At 40.9% G+C, this 25,401-nt stretch overlaps 1 protein-coding gene across 4 annotated transcripts in view; it reads left to right on the top strand.

Annotated features, from left to right (window-relative positions):
* LOC145997216 (cholesterol 7-desaturase nvd-like) overlaps nucleotides 1-25,401 on the top strand; it is a 150,075-nt gene that overhangs the window by 93,357 nt on the left and 31,317 nt on the right. For 3 of the 4 annotated variants that reach the window (XM_083133993.1, XM_083134002.1, XM_083134011.1), the window contains one exon: nucleotides 23,404-23,655. In XM_083133993.1, coding sequence (XP_082990119.1) covers nucleotides 23,413-23,655 — 243 coding nt within the window. In that variant the 5' untranslated portion in view covers nucleotides 23,404-23,412. Of the gene's footprint in view, nucleotides 1-6,388; nucleotides 6,529-23,403; nucleotides 23,656-25,401 lie in introns of those variants that run through there. The other variant, XM_083133982.1, reaches the window with a different exon arrangement.

Raw genomic sequence — 25,401 nt, 5'->3', positions numbered from 1 at the left:
CAATTTATTTTAATATATTTTCTTGTATTTATGGATCTTCTTCACCCTTGAAATGTCTCACCTCGTTGACCAGACAATTATTTCGTAACAAAGAAACAAAAAAATGCTCCCAGGATTTGATAAAATTCGAATGACCAGAAAGTAATTTCGTTCTATTGTTTTCATAAATACTATATTTATGTAGATCTCTACTACTTAATAGTAGTAGTAGTGGTATTAGTAGTATTAATTCAGCTAATTAATTAATTATAAGTATTATTAATTAATTGTGATTATTATTATTTAATTAAAGTATAATAAAACAATAGTAATGTGAATTTGGAAAAAGTTTTAGAAATAACACCCCCCTTGATGAAATCCTGCGTACGCTACTGCTTAATTGATTTTGTTTTAAATGCATGAACAATTGTTTTGAGGAAAGGAAGGGTGCACATTTGAGAGACAATTTATGTAATTTTTGCTGTTGGTTTATTGTGAGATTGATGAATTGGTTGTGTAATGTACTTAAATAATATATGCTGTATATAATATTTATTAAAGAAACTTTGAATACGTACACAAATTAGTGTCCACGGCTTGGGCATGGATGTTTGTGAGTATCCATTAATCATTTTCATCATGCCATCACTCATCCATCTTCGAAAATTAGCCAAAAGTGGCACAAGAAGCGAAGTAAAATAAAGCAAATCAATAATAACATTCATAATGTTATAATAAGTCGGGACGGCGTAGGTTCGAATCCGGCTCTGGTCGGAATTTATTCGGCCTACGTATAGGGCCGGTGGCAACCCACCATCGTGAGGAAATTGGGGAGCTCCGAGTGAGTGAGCGTAATCCGGTCGCGAAGTCCTACAACGGCTGGGGGTCAGTCGACCTGACCACCCGTCCCCCTAGTCTGGCTGCAGATCTCCATGCCCCCTTGGTGGCTCGCGTGGGAGGGAGGCCAGCAAACGGTAGGTAAGCCTTGGCCCAATATTGGGCTGTTGCGCTATAGGAAAAAGAAAAGGAATGTTATAATAAAATTATTAGTTACATTATTATTATTAACATTATTTTTATTAACATTATTATTATTAAAATTATTATTATTATTGGTACGTTTATCCTGGTACTTGCCCCTCAGACAAAAATTCGTGGATGCGCCTCTGACAGAAGTACAGTGTACCGTATTTGCCGGCGTATCACGGACACTGCCGGCTTGTAATGAATACATTGACTTTCAATGGAATCGTTACAAGCAGGCAGTGTCCATGACGTACAAGACGCACTTTTTCCCTTTAAAAAATAGGTCTGAAAAACAGGGTGCGTCTTATATGCCGATACTCAGTTTTTGATTCCCTTCATTTCTGGAAACTTTCTCTTTTCTGAATTACACGATTTCTTCCTTGCTTCCCTGCGGTGTGTACGAAGAAGATTAAAATGTATTAATTAGACTAGGTGAGTTATTTGTTGAGAGTAGACATACATATTACTTTATATTTAGATACTGTAAATTAATTATAAGTCCTCCTCTAGGGCCGTGCGGTCTAAGGCGCTGTGCTTTGGTCTCGGACTGCGGGACGGCATGGGTTCGAGTCCCCCTGAGTTCAGTCCCTGGGTTCTCGGCCTGTGTATAAGGCCGGTGGCAATCCACCACCGTGAGGAAATTGGAGAGCTACGGGTGAGTACCGTAACCCGGTCTTGGAAATCTCCTACAACGGCTGGGGGTTCGACGTGCTAACCCCACGGCACACCATTACTGGTTGAAGAACTCCACACGTCCAGGTAGGATCGTGGGAGGGAGACTGGCAGTCGGGAGATAGCCCAGGTCCTTCCGAGGGCTGTCGAGCCACGGGTTATTATTATTATTATTATTAAATTATTGCCCCAATTTGGACAATGGCCTCAAAAACCAATCTTACCAGAATAGAATCTGTTCTCAGTTTCTTTCTTGCCATTGTTCGCCATAGAATACCTTCTTTCCGACATGTATCCAAATCAGACCCCATGGCTGCTCTGAACATTCACTCTTCATCCTTTCGTCGTGATCTAGCTTGCATGAAATTTTTATACAAGATAAGAAATGGCAAAATCAGAACAGATCTCCTAATCAGTGAATTCACACTTAGGGTACCCCAAAAGCAACCGCGCAACCTGCAACTCTTCCACAACCCGACCACTAGGCTATCCCTTCTACAACGCTCCTTGTTTTACAGGCTGCCAGAAACCTACAACAAACTTCCCCTGGATGTAGATATTTTCCTTCCAGAACGTAACATTTATGTATTACTGACACAGAACATGTAAATCTATCCCATCTTGTTATTGTTTTTATTGTTTGTTATTTTTTGTTTCTACTTTATGTTGTTTCAGTGTAAAATGGCCAAATAAGACTGTATCTGAAACTCTGAGTAAATAAATAAATAAATAATTATAAATTCAGTGATAAAGCTTTATCCTCAAAAATGTGTCTAAAAAGGGGGGCTGCGTCTTATACGCCGGCAAATACGGTGTTTCCAAGGAACACAAATTGCAGAATAAAAAGCGGAAAAAATCAGAAACTTCACGATTGAAAATTGCGGATAAAGATCTGTGAAGCTTTGATTAAAACAATCTATAAATAAAAGTTAATCAATATGCAATCGTTATTCGCTGGTGATGTTCCCGTGCACGTCCTGCTCTGAAATATCAATGTTGTAAAAGAAAAGTTGATAATAATCATTAATTGAAAAGAGGGTATAAGTTAAAATTTTTATTTATAAATTGATTTCATATTTAATTTTCTGGAACATTAACATATAAAACATCAAAACCTTGTAAGTTTATATATTTAAACTTTTGATATGGATGTCTTATTTGCATGTTTCTCTACACACAAAAATTTCAATTTGGAGCAAAAAGTATGAAATAAATGGAATCGTTTGGTCTATTAAAGCGCATCCCTTATCAGCACGGGCGTCTTCAGAAATATTTGTAGAGGGGGTCAGGCCATTGATAAAACTTGATTAGGACAAATATAATAATGACAATAATAATAATTATTTTATAATTGTTATTTTACAATAATAACTATATAAGTTATTAAAGATAAACCAATTTTAATTAAAATTTATTGTTGTTATTATTATTATATAAATGAAGATACTTTGCTACTCGATCCACTGTATATGTGAATATCCAACACAAATTATGTCCACTGTTTTCTTACATTTTGTACAGTTAGTGTACTGAAATTCACCGTTCGTGTATTTTGTTATTAACTATTACACATTCCGTTAAAAAAAAGCTTTAACATTGAGGGGTAAATTTTTAATCATAAAGTTTATATTGTGGGACCTCTCACAAAGAAAACTATAAATTTCGGAGGCTGAGGATCCATTTATTCTTTGGATTAAATGGTAGAATATAAAAATGTAACCTGGTTTCTCTATTATATGCTAAACTTAGTACTTTTATTATAACTTTATTTATATTAATAATAAAAAAAATTCGGCCTTTTTAAAACTTGAACGATGTCAATATCCAGAGGGTAGTCGAAGGACCCTATTTAAATTAGATATTTGTAGGATTTCGGGGGGGGATTCAGCCCCTTAGCCCTTCCCCTGGCTACGTGCCTGTTCACCGAAGTATGGAATGCAATCCCGAGGACACTTAATAATTCCGGCATTTCGGGACTAGGGACCCTATTTCCGAATCCCAGGACCGATTTTTGATATAGACAAATCATTTATCCCCTTCTCTCTCCTTTACCCTTTCAATCATCCCACGCGGCTGCAAAATACCGTAGAGTTGATACGTGCCCAAATGGCCAATGCTTAACGGATGTATAGCCGACCATAAAACATGATGGGAAAAATAATAGAAAGCAAGTTCTGCAGTCTTGACACTCTCAACATGCAACAATATTAATATCATAAATACATTTGTGCACTCTTCCCTTTTTTTATTGTAATTACGTAATAAATTGTAGTAAACAATAAAAATTACGAGCTAATTTTGTAATGAGATTATTTTATTCTGACATTGTGAGACCAAACTTGGCATGCTAAACAGTGCTAAGGTAATTAACAAGAAACTCTTTAACCACAAATAAATCAACAATAAATTATTACACAGCCTCAAGCAACAACTAACAAATTATTATTGAAATAATAACATTTTCGAAAATTCAGTATGGAAAGGAAAGGAGGATGCTGTCATTTAAATGAGAATGGAGTTTAGTACGAAACGCCAACAAGAGGAATGTAGCTTACGCTAAGCACTGGCGTACGCAGAGGGTGGGCTGAGGGGCTACAGCCCCCCCGAAATGTCTTGAGAAAATAAACAAATCTAATGAAAGCTTCGCAAAAAATCCTTAAAATAACCTCCGATAACTATTTTTGTCTTTTATAACTTTTGATAGGAAGATTTAAAATGGCAATTGGGCTCTACAGCGCGTAAGGCCTTGGCCTATCTCCCGACTGCCAGTCTCCCTCCCACAGTCCTACCTAGAGGTGTGGAGATCTTCAGTCAGTAATGGGGTGACGTGGGGTCAGCACGCCGAACCCCCAGCTGTTATAGGAGATATCTGAGACCGGGTTACGCTACTCACTCGTAACTACCCAGTCTCCTCAAGATGGTGGGTTGCCACCGGTCACCCATCTCATAAAAACAACAACAACTGGGTATAAAATATATATCCTCCTTGACTATGAATCTTTTAACCCCGGGATTTCGGGACATTAGAAAGGAAGAGGGATCTTGGATTACATTTGCAAACTCAAGTGCGAAATTTATGGCCCCTTCCCCTCCAACAGAGACGTCACCAGAGAATTTCGTTCAGGTGAGCTCAGCCGGGCTCTCTGCTTCGGTGCTCATGATACTATTCCCATCTCTCTCTATCTTTTTTAACTATCTTTCTTTCATTCATTTTCTTTCTTCTCTCCACCCCCCTGTTTCTATCTTCCACTCTCGTTCTTCTTCATTTTCTATATTTCACTCTTTCTCTCTGTCGCTTTCTTCCTTCCTCTCTGTCTATATTTCATGCTCTCTATCCCTGCTTCCCCTTGTTTCTCTTTTCGGATACTTAGTTATCACTTTCTCTCTTTGTAGTTATCATCGCTCTTTCCCTCTCTTTCGTTTTATCTCTTTATCCCCCTTTATAATGCTTGCCCTATCGTAAATTGTAATTCTGATGTAGCCTGTTTGGCGTTATGATTAGGTGATTAGTCAGCACCTGAAGTAAAAATTGCTAGCTGGGGATGTTTGGTCGAGCGAGCCTTGAGCTTGGGGTTAACTGGGGATGCTCCTATGGTTTAACATGGTAACAATAGGAAACCATACCCCACATCCCCCTCACTTCGTGCTACAGCTGCATTAAGACAAATATCCTTAGTTTGGATTAACGTCGGTTAATGACATGAGCATAAAGTCGGTTGAAACGAAACTTCAAAAAATATTCTCGATCCAGTTAAACTTTGTGATAAAGGACAGAAGATTCAAGTCTTCAGAAACATTACGAAAAGGGGTTGAACGTTGGGGGCTGGGAGGGGCGATCGCCCCTAAAGCTCTTCCCGTGGTTCTATGCCTGCATAGTATGCTTTGATAGCCATTTTTTCTTCAGATGCTGTTGTCATACTCGTACACACAGATAATTGCTTATCGTATTTGTAGCGTTTGCATTTTAAATAATCCGTAAGTTTTGTAGCATATTTACACTCCAAAGGATGCCTAGTCTACGCTTATCGTAATATAAATATTGTCGCTTACCAAGAGAAATAATAAATATCAGTGGCAACCGTGAATATTTGTCAAGTGGTTGCACGCATCTTGCATCCCACCCCCCACCCCGAGGCGTGTCCGAGCACCCACGTGAATGTGTGTGTGTATGCATGCTTAAAATAATCGCTGTGCCTCCCCCCCCCAGAGGTAACAAAAAACTATGCCTACAAGAAGACTTGAACCTGGGTAGGTGCGAGCAGTAAAATTAACGTGCGACACTAGGGACCCCGGGTTCGAATCCCTACCTAATGTTACTTGTGAGTGTCCCTTCATTAATTTCATCATTATCATCACTCATCCTCATCTTCGTGATTAGCCAAAGTGTAAGAAAATCGAAGTAAAATAAACTAAAGCCTTGTTGCAATCAAATGAAACTGCCAATATCCAGGGGGGAAGGGACTGAATCATTCAACCCTCTCCCCCGCGTCACGTCCATGAATGACCTGATTTATACAACAGCTGACCCGAGCGCCCTTGGGTTTAAGAAAATCAGTTTGTGTTTACCATTTCTTCCAATGTGAGGAGATTTCGTTGCTAACCTTGGAACCGGTCTAAATCGCAGGCAATGAGATGAAAATGCAAACGGCGGTGACCCTCCGCGCGGGGAAAAAATCGATTCTCACCTGATCGCGAGTTAGTCGCGCTGAAGGTCGGCTGGCGGGTGGACGTTGCTTCCGTTGTGCTTGTGGAGGAACCGCTACTCGAGGGAGTCGAACCGAGATAAGAATCTTTCCTCGTGGTGGCAGGAGAAACAGTCCTGCAGGCATGAACGCGTCAGTGTGTCTCCAGGTAAGTGGACAATGGGGAAGGAATTTGGCAGTTGCTACCCTCGGATTCTCTTACCCCTGGATGACGAGCTAGATAGAGTGAAACTTATAGATAGCTTTATAAGACTTCGAAATGTTAAGGGATATAATAATTTGCTCAAAGCAAACTTTCTTGCACCAAAACTTCAATCATTCATTGATTTAGTTTATTTTACTTGGCTTTGTGCCACTGTTGCCTAATTGCGAAGATGGGTATGTGTGATGATATGATGAAATTGATGAATGGACACTCACAAATACCCATGCCCAGGTGCTTCCCTGTGCTTTGCACCACACCATGAAGGTACGTACGGGGTGATGTAATCATAGCACCATGCCTCTGGCCGCCTTTACCCCCCAGTTTCCTCCACGTACTCACTTTATACGACGCTGGGTAGGCGTCGAGGATCGAACCCGGGTCTCTCGCATGGTAGTCAAACGCCTTAACGACTTTTTTTTTTTAAGAAATACCTCTATGCGGTAGTGTTCCATTTTTTTTTCACGTTTTTTCTCAATCTTCACACACATAAATTTTCTCTAAATTCCCTGTATTCTCATTGGGACAAACACAAACATCCATGTCTTACTCGGGATCCCTGGCGTTGCAGCGCGTTGTGTTAACCATTTCGCCACTGAGGCTGACTTGACTGAGCTACCGGGCTCTCCCCTAATAACTTAGATTTTTTCACAAATCTCTAGAATTTGAGTTCTATGTCCCCTTTATACACAGGAAGGCTAAGCTGGACCTACAGTTTAATGGGGGATTCGAACGACTATGTCGCGGAACCCCTTGATTACAAGGCGACGACGTTACCACTACACCACCGGGGAAGCTCCTACGATCGATTCTGCTCAGTGTGGATAAAATGTACCGTTTGGGGGTGTCCCAATTTGCCAGTGAGGATGGAAGACGTTAAGCCTAGTTTACATTGGTCGAGTAGACGGGAAATTAGCTGGAGCGAGTAGAGCAAAGCGAGCTACTCTCCTGGTGTAAACAACTGGAGAGAGTACTGGAGCCAGCAGGAAATCTAGCCTCGCGTGATTCAGGCATTATTCAAATCTTTACAAAAATACAATGCGGAGAAAATGCCAACAGAACCCTTCCTTAAGAATAGCAAGCCAGGATTTTCAAGCGTTTGGAATTCCTGAAATTTGTGCAAAACAGGTTTTACTCTTGAATCACAACCCACCCTTGATCCTTCCACCTTGACTTCTGATATTATGTGAAGGGTTAGGGGAGGTGCGTGCTAACTCACATTCAGACGACATGTTCTTCATTACAAGAATAATTTCTAATACCTTATCATTTAATTTATGCGAGGGTCATCCGAAAGAAAGGAACGTGTAAAACACAAATGACAAATGATGTGTGCAAGACATTTGTGGTACAGAAACTACATACTTTACCCTACTTTTCCACATATTCGCCATATCCATTTAAGCACTTATTAGAATGATACCAGTTTGTTGATACTGTCATTGTACTCGGTTGCCACCAATGTATTAAACCATTCAGTTTGTTTTGAATGGCAGGGCAGAGCCTTTGAAGCGTTTGATAGTAGGCCTCAGCCTTTATTGTGGCAGAAAATCAATGAACAAGACTCCTTCCTGTCCCAAAAGACAGTTGCCAGAACCTTTCGCATGCTGAGTGTTTGGACTTTTTTGGCTTGTAAGGTGACCCAGTATGGTGCGACTCCAGTGACTGCCGCTTGGTTTCTGGTGTTGAATAGACGACCCATGTCTCATCGCCTGTCGCAATCGAGACACTTTCGGAAAGCAGTTTGCCATTTTTAAGAAACTCAGAGATACTGTCACTACATGGTTGAATACATTGGCGGCAAGCGAGTACAATGACGGTATAAATAAACTGTTGAATGTGTGTGGCGAATACGTGGAAGAGATGGAATAAAGTTTCTGTAACATATAATTTTTGCACACATCATTTGTTGTTTGTCTTTTATACCAAAAAGTTCCCTTTTCTTTTCTGGATGACCCTTGTATCTTCCCAACTGTTTGTCATCTCTGTTGGACGATGACAACAGGGTTTTATCAAATGTTGTAGCTTTTTGTGAAGAGCCGGACTCTTCCACACTCTGTGAGGAAGTTTTTAGTTTTTTTTTTCTTAAGTTTTTATATATGTGCGTTTGTCTTGTGCAGATCCCTTTACAACCTTGCACTTTTAACTTTTCTCAAGGTGTTTTTTACACCCCTTGTTTTAAATTTTCAAGTAAGAATTTTAGATAGAAGGATATTTCCCCCTATACATTGGAAGGTGCAGAATGGCCATATGTGTCGACGCACCGAACAATTTTAATTCAATCAAACATTAATTTGTGAATATATTATTTTATAAACATAGAACGATCATGGATGGCTGTTCAGTGATACTGGTAGAAGAAAAGGAAAGACAATTTGAAAATTTTATTAATTTACAGAACACAGTACCATTCCGAGTACTTCTTGAGTATTGACTGCAAACAATAAACACCAAGCTGTAGGCCGTGTCACAGCTTTGGTCTGTGTTGCTAATTGTCGAGTCAGGGGTTTATTTCCGCCAGTTGAATGTTTTCGGCTACTGTGGACCATAATTTTGCAACTCTGTAATTGTACGTCTAGCTGCAATAGTACCGTAACATTGGTGGTCACTTCTAATACTCCTACAGCATTTCTAATCGTATCTTTGTTCCACGCCAACCTCTGCGGCAGAGTGGTTAGCACAGCGCGCCTCGACGCCAGGGGTGTCGGTCCGAATTCTGGCCTGGGTATGGGTGTTCTTTGTGAGTGTCCCTTCATCAATTTCTTAATATCGTCACTCATCCTCATCGTCTCGTTTAGCCAAAAGTGTAAGAAAAGCGATGTAAAGTAACCATGGACTTCCGCAGGAATTTTTCCAGCCCCACTAGAGGCGCTGGGAGTGTAGGTCACCTGTTACGTATTAGCGTTGTTGGATACTACGTAGTGAGTGTCTGTTCTGCGTGTCGCAGCGTGGAGTTTAGTCTGGCGTGTGTGCGTGGTTGAATTGCGCCAAGGAGTATTCTACGTAGAGTACATATTCCAGTGGTCTTTCTCGGTTTGCAACAACTGCGTGGGCATCTGTGTGACATTACGTGGTTGCTAATCATGGTAGTTGTGATCCTTCACTCGGAGGAAAAGTGCCCCCGTTGCTAGTCAGTTCTCGAACAGGACAATGGCGGAGTACTCTACCCACGAGCTTGCTGATATGCATCTGGTTTATGGAGAGGCAAACCGATACAGCCGTGAAGCACGGCGTTCGTATCACGAACGTTTTCCCAATAGGCGGTTGCCAGCACATTCACTCTTTCAAAGACTTGATGCTCTACTGCATGAAACTGGATCTCTACTACCCCGTAGGTGGGATTGTGGAAGACCCCGCACTGTGCGCACTGTGCAATTTGAAGAGGGCGTGATATACGCAATACGAGACCGTCCTGACACCAGCACACGTGTCATTGCTCGTACGCGTCAAACCCACCATATCAATGTGTTCCTCGTTCTTCAGGAGGAGGGATTTCACCCATACAAATTGCATAAAGTGCACCACATACTGCCCACGAACTTTCCCCTACGCATGGATTTCTGCCAATGGTACTTGCAACAAACTCTTGCCATTCCAGATCTCCCAACAATAGTTGTGTGGACCTATGAGGCAATGTTCACCAGGGACGGCATGTTCAATAGCCACAGCATCCAGGTCTGGGATATGTACAATCCGCATGCAATCGTTGTGCGCCATCATCAACATAGGTTCGCAATGAATGTGTGGTGTGGCGTAGTAGGTAACCACTTGATAGGCCCTTACATTTTGCCCTCTACTTTGTGTGGTGGGAATTATCGGGTGTTTCTACATGACGTATTACCTGAATTTTTGGAAAACGTGCCACTGGCAGGTAGACAACGTATCTGGTTTCAACACGACGGCGTCCGCGCGCATTTCGACCGGGAGTCAGGCCCTTACTCAACGATATTTTCGGCGATCGTTGGATTGGCAGGGGTGGACCTTTACCGTGGCCACCTCGCTCCCCCGACCTCACACCACTGGATTTCTTTGTGTGGGGAGAAATGAAAAGACTCGTGTATGAAACCCCTGTGGAAAGTGCTGCGGACTTCGTTGCTCGTGTTAGTGCCGCTGCTGGGACAATTGGTGACATGCCAGAGGTATTTGCGCGTACCAGACAATCAGTGCTTCGCCGATGCCATCTTGTCTTGAAGTCAATGGCGGACATTTTGAACAACGTCTGTGAGTATATCGGTGTTTGTGAGCCCCTATCAGTACCGCATAGTGTCCTTTAGTGAAAAGTACGAGTGAAGATGCTAGAGATCGGTGTACTACATACCGTCCATGTGCATGTCTCCATACCATTCTTCTCCACTCCTATCTCCTCTCCCGTCTTAGATTTCCGACTCCACTTCACTCTTCTCCTCTTCTTTTCGTTCTCTCATGTTCTCTCTTTTACTCTACTCTCAACTACCCTCTTCTCGTCCCCTCCTCTCCTCTCAAACCTTTTCTTCTCCTTCCCTCTCATCTCTTTCCCTCCTCTCTTCTAATCTTTGTTCCATTTTCCTCATCTCTCCTCGCATCTTTTCCCTTTCTCCTCATTACTTCTCCTATCCACATCTGTCCTATATTTTCTTCCCTCCTTTACTTTTCCTCTTCCTCTTTCGCTCTCTCTTTTCTCCTCTCATTTGTTGTCTCTTTTCGTTTTCTCTCTCCTCTTTTCCTTTGTGTAGACTCATCAGCGATGAAATACTTGAAAATCGATTATCTTTCTTTCAGAAAGTACTTCTTATTTGCGACAAATGTAATATTGATATTTTTTTACAGTTTTATACAATAATACTTGGTTGTATTCCTTTCGCGTATTTCATAAATATCTATTGTGAATATGGGAACCCTGAAATTGAGCCTAAATCTACACGCAACCCACCAGCGTCTTACGTAATTTGGGTTGCCTACTTTAAAATGTTGTTGTGCTAAAACTTTTGAGAGACACTGTACAGTATGTGTGTGTATCTCATGTTATCACTAGACAGTCAGTAGAATACCCCTCCCCGTTGGAAATTTTTTTTAATATCACACTGCATCTAACCTACCTACAAGTTTCTTGTGAACACCTTAATACGTACATGTAAAATATTAGCACTATGCCATAAAAACTTAAGTGGAAAGACAACCTGCTGTTGTCCTGGCTCGCTGGGGTTGTAGAATGGTGTCGTCCTTTAATCCACAAAGCTGCATACTGTTTGTCAGGCCCGTAGCTAGAAGGGGGCAGGGGGGCAACTGCCCCCCCCCCGAGAGCCTGCTCTGCTCCCCTGTGAAAAATACAGAACACATTCCTACCTGGAATTCTCACTAATCTTTACAATTATATGATGTGTTACTCTAGCAACATTACGAAGACACTTATTGATTTTGTAATTTATTAGGGTGTATGGAATTCCGTATAATGTATCAGGATTGGGGGGAAAAATTCGCTTCCAGATTAGAAAATGATTTCACAATGTTCAGTATCTAGAACAGTTGTGACATTTTGAGTAGTCTTGCATTAAAGTTGCCTAATGTGTTTGGATGTTTTTCTTGGATTTTTTTGCTATGAACTTTGAATTGCTTAAATTGTTGTTTCCCAAGTCTATCTTTTGGTAATAGTGTGGTAGAGAGAAGTAGTGGATATTTGATTTTTGTTACTTTGCGTTGCTTTTCTGTCACTTCTAGCTAATCGCAACAATGAAGGATGGCGTGAAATTGATAAATAGTCACTCATGAACAGTGCCGCAACTACAGGGGGCAGGGGGCATTGTCCCCTCCTGACATTGGACGGAAGTCCATTCTAGGGGAAGCAAACATTGAAGTAAAAAATCAAGACTAGGAGAATCTAAGAATAGCAGGACAATTGGATACTCATGATGGAATTAGTTTTTACGTGTTCCTTGCATTTGTCTACCAGACGACCAAGGGCACTTGCAAGGAGCACAGAAGGGCAATTGCCCCTCATCTCGATTTCAAATTTTATACAAATAAAAATACATTTCGTAAAATTTTCTTGCTCGGTTTGCTCGCATTCTGTGCTATTCTTATAGTCCAAGTTCAGAGCCATAGCTATAGGGCGGCGGGAGTGGGCCCTGGGAGCCAAATATGTATGAAATATTAATGATGACACTGTAATCCAAGAAGTCATTGATCAATCAAGGGATTCCTATTTGTTTATCAGGTGTCAAAACATGTATTTCAACTATATTATAATAAAATTCACGCAATAGTTTGCAAAATGGTTAACGTAGCCAGTAGGCAAACATTGTCTGTAGTGATGCAAGAGTCTCCCCTTTGAAAGAAATAGAGTCCGTGGTGGACTAAGGGACCCATGTTTTAATGTTTTAGCAAGTACAAAAAAAGTATTACAAATTTTTACACAATTCATCAAAGTGTAGGTAATATGTAACCATTATTATTTAATTAATTCGATTTTTCTTGCATAACACAACACAATGGTGTTGTTGGATTCTCGTTAGATTCTTTTGTGAAAATCTTGCATACTGGAAACTAGAGGGAATCATTATGAAGCATGATTTATAAAGGGCTCCCTTAATCAGTTCTGCAGAGAGGCCCAAAGTTGTTGGTGCATATTAATCGTCTATTAACATTATCGACCTGTAAATATCAAGTAGATACAGTCCCTATTAGCTTAACTAGGTATTTATGTTAAACTTCATATTCTTTGGCAATCTGGAAAGGTCATTATCGAAATATTGCTATTTGATGTTGGTCGAAGTTTTTTGTTCGTTGCAGTTTCAAGATATCATCCATCCCTTTTCTGTTACTTATCTCTTTTGGGGGGAGGGGGCAAGTGTCTCTGTGTACCCTGTTATATCTGCCAACGCGACACACTATATAAAAAATTTGCCTCCTCTAAGATTGACTTCGCCTCCCCCCCCCCCCTTTCAAAGAATTCCTGGCTGCAGGCCTGCTTTTTGGCAGGGAAATGATTTTGCAATTGTGTTTGTTGCATGGTTAAAAAATGGTATATGATATGCTTTCAATTCTATTTTTCTTTGAGGGGAATGAAAACATTCCTGGTAGGAATAATTTTCTTTGCCAGGCATAAACTTTTTGCGGGTACTGCATGTGCATCCCACTGTCACACATCTGACTATGTTATTCAATCAATCCCCAGATGAACTAAAAGATTTGACATTTATCCTACAAAAACTTAACCTACTCAACCCATTTTTCTGTACGATAAATTTCAAATCCTTCATTTCATCTGGGCATTGATTAAATAACATAGCCAGATGTCTGGCACACCTCGTACTTGCTCACGGACACGATCAATGTTGCCAGAACACCTCGTAATTTCTAGGAAAACACACATTTTTATGGATATTATAATTAACCCCTTAAATCGTCCTGTAATACACAAAATGCGTAAAAATGTATGGTTCTTTCATCAATTCGATAATTACCATCGATACACATCGAAAATTATTGCAAGCAACTACATAGCTTTTTTATTCATGTTTGTTTTTACTTTGTACAAAACTTTTTTTACACTTTAGTAACTTTTCACCCATACTGGACGTTCATGGACGTTTCAATTCGCAATGCCTCATTAGTTTGAATGGGACGAAAAAATAGGCATTGAACCAACATTTACAAACAGCACCTCGCATTTTTTTAAGAAATGGCAGGACCAAAATGCCTAGTACGGTCAAACTGTCCACATCCAGTTCTCAGAGATCTCAAAATCAATTACTTACTCGCCTAGTTTCAAGGCCAGAGCTTAGAATAGCACAGAAAAAAAGCAGTTCAGGGTCATTACCGCACATCAGAAAGGCATGTTCGTTCTAATTTTAGGGTTGACACCCAACCTACGGTACACGTGTGTGTCCTGCTTCTGCCAGTACTCAAGGTCTACAACTGGAGTGACAGGTTACGTGTAGTAGAGATCTGGCTTTTTTCCCCAATTCAACATTCACAACTTGCTTACAATGTATATTTTAACACTCTGGAACATAAAGTAGTTATTCCAGCTAAGATACGTAATAAGTTCCTTATTATTATTATTATGCATTAATTTTCGTACGCACCGTTGATACGAAATTGATTGATCACAATGGAATCCCATCTTCATGCAAGTTCGGCGAAATTAAATAAACTTCATATTATTCAACAAACGGTATACAAATATAGGCTTAATTAATTTTCGTGCTCAACATGATTTACTCTTTCGAAGGAGGAAATGTGTCCTTGATTGTTTTATAAAACTTTTAGTATCAGTCTACTTTATGCTTACATGAACTAATCGGGACTACACCTAAAACTTGAATGGAGTCCGAACCATAATGTCTCCACCGGGGATCGAACCCAGGACTCTTTTATTACAAGGCAACAGATACAATACTACGTCATCGGGGAGAATCCAGATAGATTTGCACACTGATCACAGGGTACTTGTCTAAATTGTTAATGGTGTATTTTTCTATTTTCCGTCGCAGCTTTTGATACGCAAATTGCCCGATCTTATATTCTAGAAAATAATAAGCCGTGGCGCAACAGCCCATTGAGGGTCTGGGTGGTATACTGACGGCCATCCTCACTCCCACCTGATCCTACTCACTTACTCACTCCGAGGTGGGAGATCATCCAACTAGTTACGGGGTGACGTGTGGTCAGCACGACGAAACTCTAGTTGTAAGTTTTCATGACCGCTACTCATTCGTAGCTCCCCAATTTCCTGACGATTGTGGGTGGCCACCGGTCCCATACACAGGCCGAAATCTCAGGAAAAGTTGTTACACTTCACCCAGGAGACTTGGAACTAGATACGTGTCTTAAATCGATGTATGTACGTATGACTGTCAAATAATTGAAAGAACAAGTTCATACTCACTGAATATTTTTTTTTTTCATTTCCCTTTTTCTTGTAATTTCTTGTCGTTCTTATTTGGTTGCCTATTCCAGACCTTTATAGTGCATAGGCATAACACCAGACTTTTTCTAGTGCATAGGCATAACTTACGTTTGAATGAATAGAAATTACTTTTAAAAGGTTTGGTTTATTTATGTCTTCACTATAGAAGAATCAGACGTTCTGGTTTAACCACAACCTTACTGCATTCGATTCTTTCAAAAAACCGTAAATCTTCTGAAAACACTACAGTTCCATTTTTTGCATATTGATATTGAATATACGTACCGTACATATACATGTATTTAAAATATCGAAATGGGTTCGGTGGTTCCCGACTAGCCGCAACTATATGAAGACGATAAGAGAGATCATGTTGGGAGGCTAAACCTTGAAATGATTCACAACATGACAGTTCTGAATTAATTTTAACATTCAGCAGATGTCTACCTTTTTCTGCAGACCAAATATTCCCCAAAATTGAAAATACTCTCTCAACTGGAGTACATGTTCCAGGCAAAGACATAGCAAACCATTTTAGAAATGTTGTATTCCTACTTTCCTGCTGCAGGTGAACGTTAAATTCACACTTTCTTTTGCCCATTGCCAAATTGCAAAACCATTGTAAATAGTTATAATTATCAAAAACGTGTAGACGGGTTACTTCACACGCTTGCAAGACCACCAAGACGCTCACGGAAGTCCGGAAAAGAAACCGCTCGGAAGTCGATATATAAAGGTATAATCGATCCTTATAATCGATTGATCCTTGCCGGTCATAAATTCTGGTCGTGAATATTCAATACCCGTAGCTATTTTCATGTTCAGATTCTCAAAACCCCGGACATTTTGCAATCCCGGACAGCACTTAAAAAAACCTGGACTGTCCCGGACGTATGGTAAGCCTAAACATGGGTTATATTTAAAGATTCGTAGTTGGCATTTATGGGTAAGAAGAAAGTTTAGCATATATAAGAATATTCCAGTCATGTCTTTGTTTCTGAAGAACGTCTTAAAAATGTAGTACTATTACTACTGCTTTGGGAATGAGAAAATTCCAGCAGTGTGTTACCAGAATATAAGGGATCACAGAGAAAAAAACATTTCGGGACAGGTTGAGAATCTAGGTAAGCAAGCATATATGTATATATACAGGGTGTTTCCGTGATCTTGTTCCAAACTTGCAGGGTGGATGGAGACTGACCCAAGTACCAATATGAGATAAGGAACCTCGGTCCGGAAATGCACCATTAAAAACTTATGAGCCAATGCTATTTGGGGCTTTATATGACAGTGGAACAAGGCAACTAAAAGATGCGGCTTGTAGATTTAATACAGGCGTTACTACAGTGTATCCTAGCACTCTATCACGAAAACGTTACAGTAGGTGTTCAAAATGGCGGCCCCCAGCGTCGAAAGAAGGTCCGTCGTATCCGCTCTGGAGTCGTTCTGACGATATAGCAAGGATTCTTGCATCAGGTCCTCCTCATTGAAACGATTGACGATTGGGTGCTGAGCTGAGGGACGCCCTTTGCATCCTCTCCTGGCAACTTGCTGTCTGTAATATCGTCAGAATGACTCCGGGGATGTTACAGGAGATGCGACAGAGCTTCTTGCGATGCTATCGTGCCTGCATCGACGCTTGGGGTCACCATTTTGAACACCTACTGTAACGCTTTCGTCGTTCGCACATTCTTCTATATAATAGCTTTGAAGATCGCCCTAGGTTTCACTCCCCCTAGCCAACCCCCTCGTTACGGACCTGATCAGCTTCCTCCATTGCATTTTTCTTATTTTACCTGATTTCTGCTGTAAGAATGGGTGATGATTGGTTGAGATCATCCACTAAACAACATCTTATTCAGTTCTCAGTTTTGTCAATTGAAAAATTAAGTTTTGAATATCTCTCTCCGCGAGGTGACCGTTTCTGTAGACACCCAAATGTCAACCTCTCTTCCACATGGTACACACTGGACTGCAGTTTGTAGCCTAGCGAGGCTCTGGCGTCTGGATCAACAGCCATTATAATCCTCTGTGCGGCTTCTGTTGCGTCTTGTCCATGATTGTTTGTAAGTGTCATTTCATCAATTTAATCATATCATCACTCATCCTCATCTTCGCGATTAGTCAAAAGTGACAGAAAAGTGAAGTAAAATAAACCAAATCAATCAATCCAAATGGAGTGGATATAAATACCCCTAACCAACCATCTGACATAACAAGGCATAAATGTTATAAATGCAATACTAGTTATACTGAGGAGGTGGGCGGGTAGGGGAGGGGAAGCTTACACAAGTTCAACCTAAATCCAGGGCCTGGGTAAGCTTCTAGGCGCTAAAAATAGCCGGATAACCTCATTGCTACCGATCCTGAGAAAGATTCGTAAGGTACTGAAAGGAACCTAAATAATGGACCCCCAGCTGGCGGGGAATCATTGCCACTCTCTCACGGAAATCAATCGGAAGGGCTTGGAAAAAGATGAATAATTTTGGAAGGAGGACTTATTGCAGGAAACCTCGGCCAATCAATATCTTCTGAAGGTGATCCAAGGTTTCTGCTTCAGGCCTCAGCACGGGAGAAATGCCGCCATGACCAAAATATTTGTCTAGATGTGTCCACCCTCCCAGAAAACAGTTGCTGGCAGCCAGGGTGCGAAATCATTGAGACTGGAAGGAAGGGGATCTTAATTTAGACACACAAACAGTGATTAATAGTTCCCTTCGTGGTTTCGAACGTTCATAGCATAAGAACTATAAAGCATACAGAAAAAAATGCATATCAGTACATACAGAATCTCTCCAAGTTTTCACTCGTTATAGGCCCCATCACGTAATTGTAAATTTAGACTCTAGGTGGCAGTATAATGCACACATGGCGTGTACTGGTGAACACAAAACGTTCTGCGTCTTAGATATCGCTAAATATGAGTCGGTTGTGACGGTACAACGGAGATTTCGTAGGAAATATTGAACAGAAGGACATACTGACAAGACAATTCCTGTGGTACAGTACAACAAGTTGAAGGAGACTGGCCGCCTGTGCGGTGCAAAATGAACAGACCAGGCTGGACTTTCTTTCAGGACTGATGTCTGCTGCGTCACCACTGGTGCACATATTGAGCAACTGTAAGTAGGTACTAGACTACTGCATCGAGGGTTTCTTGCTCGAGCGTCTAATAGTTCACATCGGACGACGCTAGGGGACGTACCAAATTTCGAGAGATTATTTATGTACTGATATGCACCTTTTTTCTCTGTGTATTATAGTTCTTGTACTATAAAGGTTCGAAACCCCGAAGGGAAATATGAATCACCCTGTATGTATTTATTCATTGTGTTATGAAATAATTATACATAAAATGTAAATAACTAAATTTTTAAAAATATATTTAATTTGTTACGAATTTGTGCGAAACTCGCACCATTTTATTGCTAAATGACAACGTTAGCCACTAACTACCTAGGTACACTGTCGAAGAGAGTTCCTTGCTAAAGGCACACACTTTGCAAGGATCATATAAAATAGAAACTGTCTCTGGATATAGAAATACGAGGCAGTGCTGCCTAAACAGTCTTGTCGGATTGAACCCGCACGTGTACTTGGAAATTTAAATCGAGGGCGAGAGAGATTTGAATGTAAGATTCCCTTATCGCCTCCAAACTCGCTCCGGCAGGATGCTGTCAATCACTGCCCCAACAGCATTCGATCAGCGTCTCCCCCCGTCGCCCGTGAACTTGACGGAGTGTCCCACCAGGAGAGGAAGGAGAAGTGAAAATAGATACCGAGAACGAGGCAGACGAGACCGAGATTTTCTAGTCCGAAAGCCTCGGTTGGTTGGTTCTAAAGCCCAGACATTTCGTGTCCAGATGTGGCAAAGTGAAAAAAGCAGTGTTACAACACTCCTGCTTTTGCCCAGTAGTATAAATGACACCTTCTTCTGTCAACATGCACCATTCGCTTGCCGTTCAGAGGGAAGCAGAGAATGGAGTTCCGGCTCTCTTTTATCGCACAACGCGATACCAACTTCTTGTTCTGACGTCAGAATTGTTAGGTTTGGTTATCTTAGAATAAATACACTGCAAATGTTTTATTTATGCTAAGAGAACTAAACGCACAGCCATAAAATTAGGCGGGTGGCAGAAGTTCGCAGTGTTGCTACGTCGGAGCACAGCCCCGCGTGTTCGGAGGTTTAAGAGAATGAAAGATCTCGTTGTGAAGTTGGTCTTTGTAATCCATGTGGTATGAACTGACAGTATTTGCTCGAAAGGCCAGGTATAGCAACGGTATGCTCCGGACAGAGGTCGTTCTGACGCTCGAACTAGGCAACGCAGCCCGGTTGACGTTGCCACACAGTGCGCGGGAACCGGCGACTTTTGTCCCGCTCTCGCTTTGCTTAGAGCCTAACAATGAAAGGTTCTGCGGTGACGTCAGGACGCATGGTTGTTATCGCCTTGTGCGATAAGAGAGGCCGTTCGTTTCCTAACTAGGGGCCGCCGTTATGCTTAACAGCACCTGAGATCCCAAACTGTTACTCCGAGCATAAATCTGGCAATGCAGTATGTCACAAGAATTTCCCGTCTCCATGGCAACTGGACCAACCTGATTGGTTCAAGGGTCCGTGTGACCTTCTCTGCCATTCGACGCAAAAGACTAAAATAGAATTCCAAGTTGGTTCTTTGGTTGTGTGGGCTTTAATCGTGACGATAAGCGGGCCTCCCGTTGGTGTAGTGGGAACATCCTCCCTTGTAATCAAGATGTCTCGGGTTCGTTACCTGGTGGATGTATGTAATGGTTCGGATCACATACTTTTAAAACAGAGGTACTTATTTTCGTTCAAACTGCCTCACCCTTACGGCGTGCCTTCGCCCACACACACACACACTCACAAGTCTTCGGATGGTGAGGGTGAGGTTTGCCCCCATGAGGGGCTTCTTCCGGAGGATCACCACCTCTGCTTCAAACTGTAGGCCCAGTTCCGATTAGCCTTTGTGGACTTGAAAACAATCTCAACAACAAGGAGCGACGATGAGAATGGATTATGATGAGATGAAATAGATAATGGAATAATAGCAAACACACATTGGCAACACTACGCAGAGAACACAAATCCCGCAGAGGATTACCCTAACTGTGGGTACAGGCGCCAGAGCTTTGTTAGCTTGCAAAAATGACCTTTTCATCCAGGAGTAGTTGGTTAGCACACTTTATATGTAGTAAAATCACAGTTCTGACATAGGTTCGAATCCTACCATCAGGAAAAATAGATTTGTTTACCTGAATTAAAACACTATACAATGGATAATATCTAATTAACATTGCATGATAACTCTCCAATTGTCCTCACGATGCTGGGTAAACACCGACATTTGGAGCTCCCAAAAGGAATCGAACCGGGAACTGTTCACACCAAAGGCAATAACGGTAACCGTTGACCTACACGAAGCTCATCTTACAAATCCCAAGACCGCACAATGGAACAAGCTTTGATATGATTTTAATTATTTATCGCCGCTTTTCTTCCAATTTTGACTAATCGCGACAATGGGGATAAGTTATGATATTGATGCAGCTACATTAACAAAAAACACCCATACCCAGTCCGGGATTCGAACCCGGGACCCCTGCTGTTGTAGCATGCTCATGCTGTTCTAACCATTCCGCCACAGAGGTCGGCACACAATTCGCGTGATGATTGTGAGTGATTTCTGAATCATAAACCAAAACTGCCAAATGCCAGTTTCCGTCTAAAAACAGGAAGTGAAGTCCCCTCCCTCCCTCCCCCCTCATTTTCCATTCCTGGCAGTCCGTCACTGACGTAGAACGCTGACAATAAAATATATTTTGCTCCCGACGCTAATGCGGTATTCAAATCGACGACTATTTCTGACTTCTGTTTTTTGCAATAACTTTGCGCAATTCCTACCGTGTTGAATATCGACCGCCCCTGGAGAGGCTCGCGTGAGGAACTTCAAATTATTTCAGATTCAAATCACGAGCCGGGAGCTCAAGGAATTGGCGATCGTTCCTGCAGGACCAAAAGTATTACGTGATTCTGATAAAAAGAATTCCAACATGAATGCGATGCACATGTGCAGATATATTTTGAGAACTGCGATCATGTTAATACTGTGCGATACTTCTTCAACAAATTAACCCGCAGACTCTTGTAAACCAAAAGTTTTTGATCTGCATTTGTTATTATCTTGCAACATCATCTCGTTATTATTAATAAAATATGTTAAGTATTGTATTTCAGTTTTCATTCCATATTATAGCCAAATTAAATAAAAGTGCTCAGTTTATAATTAAGTTAAAATGTTTTCAAGAAACGGATGATCGTTGGGCTGTATTATTTGAACAAGTGAATGTGTGATGTTTTCAAAACTTCTGCAATGTGGTAGTGATGACGTCGTCGCCTTGGGGTGCCGTGTTCGATAGCCGATGGAATCCCACTTTAAACTGAAATACTGTCTACATACTACAACACTGGAGTGGTCTAATCGGTAGGGCGTCTGACTGCCAAGCGCGAGACCCGGATTCGATTTCCAGGGTGGGTGATGTACGGTCGGAATTTTGCGACCTTGTCCCTGCATAAAGTGCCTCTGGGGTTCGTTCACCCAGCCTCAAATCAATGGGTACCTGTGGCAACCCTGGGCGTAAAGTCGGCTGCAGCGTGGTGCTGATCACATCACTTCCAAAATGTCCTACATCGAGAATGTGTGGGGGCCTACTCCAACATCCTCTAAATGTGACTTCATAGCACGGTGCAATATGCACGGGGAAGTTTACCTTACCTAATGCAACACTTGAGAATAGACTTCTCATTCGTTTCATTCTTAAATTCATCTTCTACAGTCATTACGTCATCACAAGAAAACAACCCATGAGTAGGGTGACCATTCGTCCCGTTTTGACCGGGACAGTCCCGTTTCAGAGGCGTGTCCCGGTCGTCCCGTCGATATTATTAAAAAGCTACCAATTGTCCCGTTTTATAAAAGTCTTAAGTTATGTTGAAAAACAAGTCTAAATTTGAGAGACATTTCATGCTAAAGAAATATATTGTTTTGTTTTGTGTATGTTTCGATTCACTGTTTTGTAGAGCAGTGAATAATCATGGCCAAGAAACGTACACGCAGTTTCAATACAGAATCGCAACAATAATTTGAAGTTCCTGCATCTTCACACAAACTCAAAAGTCAAATCTCGCGTTGTGTCTGATATCTGGGATAAGGTTTTCGGGGAGATGTATAAACTGTTGATGAAGAATAATGCTGCTCTCAAGAGGATTGGTTCTTCTGCTAAATACTTCTGACATTCCTCAACTTCAGCGTAAGACTAACATCAAAAGTAGATCAAACGGGACCCGAAATACTGTGTAAGTCATACCGAGATTATAACGGGAGATCATACTTCAAATAATTATAATAATAATAATAATAATATGTTAATTATAACAATAATTTTATAATTAGGCATAACCTATTTTTCAGGAGGGGGTAAACGGATATTCTTGGGATGTCCCATTTTTGGGTCCAAATATCATAGTCACCCTACCCATGAGCAATCCATAGACCATTAAGCCATACTTCTAATATTGACTGATTGAATTAGCTTATTTTACGTCTATTTTCTGACACTTTTGGCTAACCACGACGGCAAGAATGATGAATGTGATGAAGGGACTCTTACAAAGAACACCCATGTCCAGGTCGGGATTCGATCCCTGGGCCCCTATCGTCGTAGCGCTGTGTGCAAAGTGCATATACTTCTAATAACCTTGTGCATACTGGAGTTTCTAAATAAGACGTTAGATCTCTCAGATTCTCATTTATTTATAAACAAGCAGTTTCTACATCTTCAGTCTATTTTTTCATTGTCGTTTATGTTTGTACTGTATCTGTTAACTCATGCAGATTTTTTTCTCCTTTGGTCCGCAGACTTTGAAAATGATGAACATATCGATGGAGGAATTTTGGGGCCTTCTGCGCAACTCAACCGACCACTCATCCGTCCACAGCGGTTTCCTCCCCCCAGCCATGAAGGAGCTGCTCTTCGTGATCACAGCCCAAGTCCCTGCGCTGGGACACCTCGCCGATGTCCCTCTGTACTCCTGGGCGATTTACCTTACAATACTCCTACTGGTTGGAATCGTATACTATTACACATTTCTACCTTTGAACTGGCAACGGGTGAGTAATTGTAATTTCTTTCTATTGTTATTTCTGTGGTCTGCTAAAAAAAGGTAAGATAAATTTAAGTATGCTGGAAAGTCTTTACTATTTTTTTTAATTTATTAGATATACATTACTATCTTATCTACCCTCGTACAAATAAATATGATCCCATCGTGAAGGTGACAGCAATTTTCCAAGTAAAAACAGAAGTTCGTAAATTAATGTCTTCCATGTTGTTTAATTACATACGAATATTGATTCATTTGATTTATTTAACTTCGCTTATCTGCCACTTTTAGCTAATCATGAAGATGAGAATGAATGATGATATGATTAAATTGATGAAGCAAAACTCACAAAGAATGCCCAGGCCAGGATTCGAATCCGGAGTCATTAGCGCGCTGAGCTAAATATTCTTTAACGGGAAACTTTTGAGACACCCTGTAGTAGTTTGTTCCGCACATGAGGTTATTCTGTACGGCAAGAAAATAGTCATAAGTTGTATTGTGTCCTCCGTCACTGCAAACGAATGCTGAGAGGGTACCTTTACTGTGAAGACTGTGGCGATGTTTGCCAGGGTCTAGGGTTCGAATCCCCGCTGGACATGAGTGTTTTTTGTGAGTGTTCCTTCATCATTCACCACCATGGACGTCCGCAGGATTTTTTCCAGGGAGGGTCAAGCAAGGTATTTTTTTTCCAGGGGGCAAACGACACACATTTTCCTCCAAAATAGTAATACCCTCTCAAAAACACTATTTCAGTCTGCTACGTCTCATTCGTGGGTAAGTTAGGGTAAGGCTCCACGTTATGGACGCCACTCTGCTACATCCTGGTGGTACGTACTTAAATGTTATTTACCACGGCTATAGAAATATCTTAATCTCAGGGGATAGGTTATTTATTCGAGAATTCCAAATAAGAAAGCGTTTTATAGCGAAGAGGATATAGTTAAATGCGGATCTATATTCTGAAAACTGTACACAATACAGAGAAAATATATAGCGAAGCTTGTATATACACTGAAATATATATATATGCTGATTCCAAATTTACGTCGGTTATATTCTTCTTATAAATATATGCATAATTGAAAGGAAATCTTCTTTTCTTCTCACAATTTTGGGGAAAAGGATTCTTCTTCTTTTCTTCCTTCCATTTTGGTAAAAGGCTTCTTCTTCCTTTCTATCTTTGATTTGGGAAAAGGCTTCTTCTTCTTTTCTATCGTTGATTAGTGAAAAGGCTTCTTCTTCTTCTTTTCTTCGTTCTATTTTGGTAAAAGGCTTCTTCTTCTTTCCTATCTTTGATTTGGGAAAAGGCTTCTTCTTCTTTTCTTCCTTCTATTTTGGTAAATACAAACGGCACAAGCTATACTTATAGAAAGATTAGGGGCGTCTAAACTGACAGTAGCGCCACTTCCTATGTAACGACCAAAAGGGGAATAGCCCAGGATGGCTAACAGCAAGCGCTGCCTATGGCCCAGTGCGTCTAATAAGGAGCGCAACCGTAAGTTCTTCGGGGCGTCTAATTGAACACAGCGCCACAGAGGGACGGACAAACACAAAAGCTGACGATGTTCTCCTGGTCAGAGGTATTAAATCAAATTTTGATCACTAGGATCAAAAAGGAGCTACATTTCTGAATTAATTTGCTCACTTATTAACTTTCCTAATTGTTTCATATACGTGCATATTCTTATTTATCTTAATTGGCTATTTACAACATTTCATTCACTCCTTCTATAATTTTTATACTCTTCCTTTA

The sequence above is a fragment of the Lepisma saccharinum genome, chromosome 1 (assembly GCF_977018435.1).
Source record: "Lepisma saccharinum chromosome 1, izLepSacc3.1, whole genome shotgun sequence".
Lineage (NCBI taxonomy): Eukaryota > Metazoa > Arthropoda > Insecta > Zygentoma > Lepismatidae > Lepisma > Lepisma saccharinum.
The sequence above is the reverse complement of the archived record's forward strand: the minus strand, read 5'-3'. Positions and strand labels throughout refer to the sequence as shown.